Source organism: Hemicordylus capensis, chromosome 4 (assembly GCF_027244095.1).
Source record: "Hemicordylus capensis ecotype Gifberg chromosome 4, rHemCap1.1.pri, whole genome shotgun sequence".
In the NCBI taxonomy this organism is placed as follows: Eukaryota; Metazoa; Chordata; class Lepidosauria; order Squamata; family Cordylidae; genus Hemicordylus; species Hemicordylus capensis.
This window is the reverse complement of record NC_069660.1, coordinates 230,511,798-230,519,812: the sequence shown is the minus strand read 5'-3', so window position 1 is coordinate 230,519,812 and position 8,015 is coordinate 230,511,798. Positions and strand designations below refer to the sequence as shown.

Here is an 8,015-nt window from a genome sequence, read left to right as displayed (position 1 = left end):
GTGCTACAAAAGAGACTTGACATCTGCACTTTTGCTGACTCCCTGGAAGCCTGAATGAGCATCTTATAGTGATGGACAGGAACTCCTGCAAAGACTGCTCCTTCTGGGCAGAAGGAAGGCTGACGTTTTTGATTTTGTGAACTGAATTGTGTCCAGACAATGCATCACCAGTAGCCAAGAACAGCCTCCCTACACTGCCAGCCTTGAAAACCAATGAATGAATGTCGGAGATAGCTTTTGATCTGCTAAATACTTGGCTGTCATACAGCCAGAGAGGAGCCTATTTTCAGCCTCTCATTCTTCTAGTAGACCTGTTTTCAAACCTGGAGTAAGCACAAAGCACTTCTGCTGACATCCACAGAGGTGCATCACAGCCAATTTGTCTCCTCACACAACCTTTAATGTTTCCACGTCCTTGACATCTATTGCCTAGTATATACCTCCAGCATTGCACACATTATACGTGTAAGAAATTTCTTCATTCCAGGATAACCAAAAGGTAATTGTGGTGAGGGGGGAGAGTCACATTAGCACAACCAGAATCTTCTTCCAGGGGTAAAGCTGCCACATATAGTTGAAGCAAGCTCATTCACATAGAGGGCAAAAAGCTCACACTCCCATATTTGGCTTGTGTGAGCAACCTCTGTAGTTGACATAGATTGCCTCCTTCATTGTCTTGGGTGCCTTCGCGTTTGCTTCTCTGCAGGCACGCACTGTGCAATGGTAGTTTGATTTTCCACATCTGTTAGAGGCCTGAGCAGGGGAGAAAATGTAGAGAGAAAATTGCTGTGATATGAGTAGCAATGTGCCACCTAATGGTGCAGCGGGGAAGTAACCTGCTAGAGAGGAGGTGACTGTTGGTTCAAATCAACGCTGAGAGCCAGTGTGGTGTACTGGTTAGAGTGCTGGACTAGGACCGGGGAGACCTGAGTTCAAATCCCCATTCAGCCATGATACTAGCTGGGTGACTCTGGGCCAGTCACTCCTCTCTCAGCTTAGCCTACTTGACAGGGTTGTTGTGAAAGAGAAACTTAAGTATGTAGTACACCGCTCTGGGCTCCTTGGAGGAAGAGCGGGATATAAATGTAATAATAATAATAATAATAATAATAATAATAATAATAATAATAATAATAAATCCCCGCTGGTGTGTTTCCCAAAATATGGGCCTTTCGGCACCTTCCTATATCGATGCTAGGCAGCAGAGATATAGGAAGGTGCTGAAAGGCATCATCTCGTACTGAGCAAGAGATGGGAATGGAAAACCCCTCCTGTATTCTACCAAGAAAACCACATGGCTCTGTGGTCTCCAGGAGTCGATACCAACTTAACGGGACAACCTTTCCTTTCCATGAGTAGTAATAACTGTACAAAGGAGACTCCGCCCTCTTTAACCCTTTCAAATAGAAGTAAAGCTGAAGGTTGTTTCCCATGTTGCATTTTAAGGCACAGCATGACTCCAGTAGCAGATCTACTGATGTTTTGTCTTGAAACAACCTTGTAGTTCCTGGGATGGTGGATAGGGAGAGAAATATGTACAGCGTCAGAGAGACACATCCAGTCCTTCACCCTAAGGCAGAATCCTGCATAGAACTACCAACATCATCCAGTTTTCAGGGTGCTACATGCACAGAAAACAAGCAAACAATTGCAAAAAAATAAAATAAAAGTAACAGTATTACAGTACAGTTTCATAAAGCCACACATAGAACTCAGTCCTGTGCGTTTTTACCTCAACGAGGACTGTGTTAAATAGTCTCCAACACTTGCTTTGACATTAGTCACACTCGGCATAGCCGAACAAATTACTGGGGGGAAAGAGGCACCTCAATGAACATTCACCTGGCTTCGATACAGTTCAGCACCCTTGCTGCTTCTGCAACGTCTTGGCACCATTTTGCTCATTTGACCTCACTGCCCTCAGACTCATTTACTCTCACTGCCAGGAGGATACAAGCATACTGAACAGCATCAGAACAATGTGACTGTGTTTGCAAGTGCCAAACAATCACCTGGGAAAGGGTGCTTTTTGACACATGAAAATGAACACAACTTTTTAAAACTGTTTGGCTTAACCCTACTCCTTACTACATTATTTTTATTTATAGTTTAGGAACTGAATAAATCACTGCTGCTAATTACAGTTTATACATTTACTCATACAAGGCATTTGCAGATATGCCTCTAAAATGTAGCTTGATAATCAGAGAAGGACCTTTGAGAGATCTGCACACTCACTGTAGCCCACCATTACCCAGAGCTCTTTTTCCATGCCATGAAAACCCTTTACATGTCCTCTATTTCCTTTACCTGGCATCTGTATCAGTGCTCAGATCACCATTGCCTAATAGTGCCTCAAGGTTGGAAAGGAGATTTCTGCTGTAACTAACTGATCCTCTCTTGGAAATGAAAAAGCGGAACAAAGAAAGCTAAATCCTCAGCCTCTCAGACTAACAGAGCTGTGAGGATATGCACCAGCTAAGCATCAAAAGCCAAGTATGTAAGCACATATTAAGAAGAATAAAAACAAGATTAGCTCAGCCAAGGTCTGCTCCGAGGGGGAAAAAAACACCAAACCACAAGCTATAAGTGACCTACAGACACTGGTTTGTTACTATGCCATTTTAGGATCAAGTAGGAACAATATTTGTTCTATAAGCATCTTTAAAACAATCGTGTCCATTGTTTCTTTTGAAGTGAATAAGGAGAGAGTTAAAGGTTCACTATGCTGCTTTTCAAACAAGTGCCCCTCTTTCAAAATGTGGTTCCATTTTTGGATACCACTGACTTGGGGGCGGGTGGTGGGTGGAGGATTGGTTTTGGGGATACATAAATGTATCCTAAATACAATAGCAAATCACTTACTCTACCCACCCACACAAAATGCCATCCTGTCCTTTCATAGGTGTCCTTTAATAGGGGGACCATCAAGCTGCACTTGATGGGTGCAGCTGCAGAAAATACTGCCTGAAATCCTGACTAAATTAATCAATGGAAGCCCCACTGAAATTAATAGGACATGTTAGTCATGATTAACTTGTTCTATTAATCCCAATGGAACTTAATCAGAACGTCATCCACTGTTTACTTATGGATTGAAAAAATTCCTTGGAAAGCTTGTGAAATAACAAGAGACACACTGGCTACACTCACCTTTTGACCACCATGATGGGCTTTCATCATCATGATCCTTTTCCTCTTCCTTCTGGTGAAACACAAAAACTGTTAGATCTGAACCCAGGACTGGGCTTAGGCATATTAGTGAAATACTGAGATGGAGCCTCAAAGCTCTGAGCAGAAGCCACATTTTAAATGTATTTCTAAGCATTTATTTACACAGATTTATAGATGAAAGTTTTCTGGTCTATTCTGGCAACTCTGTGGAACCCACCTTCTACTTTTGTGACTGCCTCAAACTGAGGAATGGCGAATGCAGGCACCAGTTTGAATGCAGTCAACAAGACATCATCCTTCCAATCTCTCTAAATACTTTCATGTCTGTTGTGAACAAGAAGTGAGGCAGACAATTCCCAATGGGTGACAGTGGAGTAGGGGCGTAACTACTATTAGGCAAGGGGAGACAGTTGTCTCAGGGCCCCACTGCCCCAAGGGCCTCCCTCCAGAGGCATGTCACTTGACTCCCCACCCACCTGTGTTGCACCCCCTATGAATTAATATTGAGTCTTTTGGAGATCAGCAGTAGCAGACAGTAAAAAAGAGTTAACTTTTTGCCCAGCCCTATTGGTTCTCCTAGCGTCTTGTGCTCCTCCCCAGCTTGGAATTTGTATGTAACTGCAGAGCCGAGGAAGCTGACTGTTGGACTGGTAGTTGTCCTCCAAAAATCAATCTTTCCCTGAGTATATTCTAGTGTAAAAAGTAATGAATTCAGATAATTTAAGGGGGTGGGGGAGAAAAGGAATGAGAGAAAGAGCAGAGAGAAGGAGGAAGAAAGGTGGTGTGCAGTGGGCTCAAGGCTATGTGTGGCTCGCCAGAGGTGCTTCAGAATCTAATCTGGCCCAGCACCAAATTTTAGTTTGACACCCCCAGCATAGTGCATTTGCAAGAGAAAGAAAATCCAAGCCCCAATATTTATATGGGGGGATCTTTTATGGGGGGGGGATTCTTGTTGCACCCCCTGTAATTTCCTGCTGGATCTGCCCCTGTGAATTAGAGTCAATGTGAACAAGATATTCACCGTATTCATAACGGGGATCTGAGTGTGAGTGCACTATATATTGTAAAGTGTATTTGTGTGTATGTATCCGCGAGGGGCCCATTTTAAAATCTTGTCTCTGGGCCCACTCCAACCTTGCCACGCCCCTGCAGTGGAGGCATAAATTTACCCACACCTTTCTCTTCAGGTCACAGCTAGTATGTAAATCAATGTTCATTTTTACATGGCTGAGTACACAGAAAAATAAAAGGGGGGTTAGTAAATCAAGCCAGTGAACAAATGTTAGGCACATATTATTAGACCCCCACAGTACAGAATGAATAACTGGCTTACTTTCGACAATGAAGAATAGTCACAACAATGGCCAAGATTATCATCAGTAGTACGGTGGCACCAGCAGCCCCTCCAATGATGAAAAATACATTGTGCTCATAATCTAAAGGAGCTAGAGGAGGATGACAAATTAGCATTGCTTAGGGAAAACAAAAGTTATTTTCAAAATAATATACAATCTAATCCACAGATATTCAGATTCTGTTGTGAACTTGAGCAGCACAAGAAATGTTCACATCTCTGGTTAAACAACATACTTTCAGATTAACTAGTTTGAAGAATGGGACAATACAGTTTATAAAATACCCATTAATCAGATTGATATATCGCCCCATAGAAAATCTCTGGGCAGTTTACAATTAAAACCCAACAACATAAAATATGAGATACAAATGTTTTTCTTTCATCATTATAATGATGAAAATGAATAGCCATTGCTATTCTGATGGCCTGATCCATAGAATGGGATTATTTGGGGGAAATATCTACATATTTAAACATACACCCACACTCAGACTGCATAGAGCAGACAAACCCACCTCTACTAGTGCTATGCCATAGGGCATGCTAGGACAAGTCTAGTAAAGATCTAGCAAAGTCTAGCAAAGATGTCTAGCAAGTCTAACAAAGATGTCTAGAACAGTGTTCAGATTCCAGTGACTGCTAGAAGAGTTTCATTCTGGAACAAAGGACTTTGAGGTAAGATGAATGAAATGTGTTTATTTATTTAACATATTTATGCTCCGCCCCTCCAGTACACTACTTCTCAGGATGGCTCACAACATTAATACAATAGATACAATGTAAAATAGAAGATTAATAAAGTTAAATAAGTTTTAAAAACCAAGCTAAGGCCACATTTAAAGTTACAATTTTTTAAATTTCATACTAAACATTATTAATAAAAAGCTAAACTCTGAGGTCTATAATAACTAAAGAACCTACCAGATAGCTGCGGCATATTAAAAGCCTCTTTTAAAAGATGTGTTTTTAATTGTATTTTTACAAATAAAATACAAGTGATTAAAAGACTATCACTTCACTAAGGATACCCTGTAGCAACAATTTTAGAAAACTAGGCTGGATTATCGACTGCTGCACACTAGCTGACATTCACTTGGAATTGCACATGGTGATGGACAAACCTGCAGGCATGAGATGCTGCTCATATAGAGACTCACAGAGGAGACGCCATTTGTTTGAACCACTGCCTCTCCCCATACACACAGGAAGTCGTACACACAGCCATTACTATATGTGCAATTCCAGTGTTGAAAAAGGGCCTCCTGTGGCTGAACTCACTGAGTAGCAGCCACAGTATCACTGGCACAACGTGTACCAGTTGAAGGCATCTTCCTGACTCCTATCTCCCATCTGAGCTTACCCTGAGCCCCTCCCAAAAGGCATGGCTGAGCGTCAGGGGAGTTCCAGCAACAGCGTGAGATGTAGCATAGCGGACTGCAAGGGGAGGAGGGAATCCTCTGCAATTAGTACCCCTCTCACCATTTCTAGGATTCCCCTTCCCACAGCAGCTCCCAACACCACATCGCATGTTGTTGCTGAATGTCCTGAACCATGGCTTTTCAGGGGGCTCCATAGGGAAGAGAGGCATGGGGAAGGTGTCTTGCACTGCCACACATTGCACCAATGATGCTGTGGATGCTACCCCCTGACTTTATTTATGAATAAATCGGCCTCTGACAATAGAAGAGTCAGAGGCTGATTTATTCATAAACTAGCTGAACCCGCACAGAGCTTCTGTGCGGTAGTTTACTTACTTTTTGGAGTTGTGTTGTGAGAATTTGGCTGGTTGTGAGAATTTCACCTTCTGCCCCACTGTCTCGCCTGCCATCTTGCCGCCTCCTGCCCCTCTGTCTCGCCTGCCATCTCGCCGCCTCCTGCCCCTCTGTCTCGCCTGCCATCTCGCCGCCTCCTGCCCCACTGTCTCGCCTGCCATCTCCCTCACCTCTTTCCCCAGTGTTGTCTCTAAAAGCCCCCAGGTTTTTGTGTTTGTTTCTTTGAATTTTTTTATGGAATCACACAGAACATCTTTCTCCTCCCTAGCTCTTACCCCCATGTTTGCCCTAGAAGTCCTTGGGGGTTTTGTTTTTGTTTTTAGTGTTGAGTGTGGCTACTGTTGGACCGATGTTTTTCAAGGTAGTACTTGGGCGGGGCGGGGGAGAGATCTGGTGTTTGTTTCTCCTCACAGTCTGGCTCTCCGTAGCTTCCCCCCCCACCAGCCCTTCAGTTTTCTCCCCCGCCGATACAGTGTGGGAGACTAAGCTGAGTCTCGCCTGTCAACCGTCTCCTCTGTCCCCTCTTGTCCCTACAGCCGGGCCCCCTGCGATCTTTGTCCTCCCAGACATGCCCGTGGATGCTGTCTCCACGGCCGCCAGGTCCTCCGCCACTTGCCCTCAGGCCGCGCCTCTTGCAATCTTTGGCCATACTCCCCAATGCTGCCTCTTGTTTGCTGCCGGCCAGGCCTGCGCCGCCGCTTGGCTCCACGGCCGCTGGGCCCGCCTGCCACCTCTGGCGTCCTCGGCCATGCCTGTGGGGCCACCAGTCAGGCCCACTGCTGCCGCCGCCGCTTGCCTGCGCGACTGCTGAACCCTCCGCCGCCGCTTGCTCCCCGTGTCCGGGCCCACCTGCTGCATGCCTCCCTGGCCATGGCCTCCTCCTCCCTCCACACACCCCTTTTCCTCCTGGCGGTAGCGGGACTCCACCCACCGGCCCAACCGGCTCCTGTTGCGCGCTCTTTCCTCCGGCGGCCGGCCCCAGAGTGCCGCCGCTGCTCTGCAGCTAGGACCGCCTGGCTCCCTGGCCATGGCCGCCGCCTCGCATAATTCTCCTGGGTGTGCCACCACCAGGACCAATCAGGCACCCCCTGCAGCCCAGCCAATCAGCTGGGCTGCCGGGACGCATTTTTCCTGGGCACACCCAGGAGAATTATATAGATAGATAAAGTCAGGGGGTAGCAACCACAGTCCACAAACTCTTTGCACTGCTCTCATTTGAGGATGTTTTCTTTTGTCAGCCTTAGTATATTACAATATAGGTAGTGCTGTGGGAATCAGCAGAGTGAGGTTGAAGGCAAGAACAGCAGACTGGTCTACAAAATTTAGTCTCTAGATTTTGAGTTTTATTTACAGTCCTAGACCAAACAATCCATACACACAAAAGCCAAAACAGATTTATAGAACTCTATAAATTCTCATTATACATCTTAAAAGCCATATAACACAATTTAGCTATGGAGTTCAAATTTGAAACCTCCTCATCAGAAAATAGATATTTAACAAGTTGTTCAGCAGAAGTTGTTTGCAGACCAAAGGTAAAATTAAATGCTCCCTCAGTTCTCTATGTATTTTACAGAATTATAAAATATGCTTGTTAATTTCTATTTCCCCACTACCGCATCTAAAGTAGTGTAGATATTGCATCCAAATTTAGCCAAATTTCAAAAGGGTTTAGGAGAAACAAAGATTCCCCTGCTTGAAAATGAAAGCAG

The 8,015-nt window shown here is 44.7% G+C and overlaps 1 protein-coding gene across 1 annotated transcript in view; it reads right to left on the bottom strand.

Annotated features, from left to right (window-relative positions):
- Window positions 1-171: 171 nt before the first annotated feature.
- The window catches only part of CD226 (CD226 molecule), a 40,776-nt gene continuing 32,932 nt past the window's right edge, over window positions 172-8,015 (bottom strand). The window contains exons 5-7 of the mRNA XM_053246097.1: window positions 4,508-4,619; window positions 3,154-3,205; window positions 172-753 (exon numbers count right to left, since the gene is read on the bottom strand). Of these exons, the coding sequence (XP_053102072.1) occupies window positions 610-753; window positions 3,154-3,205; window positions 4,508-4,619 (308 nt within the window). The 3' untranslated portion in view covers window positions 172-609. The remainder of the gene's footprint in view (window positions 754-3,153; window positions 3,206-4,507; window positions 4,620-8,015) is intronic.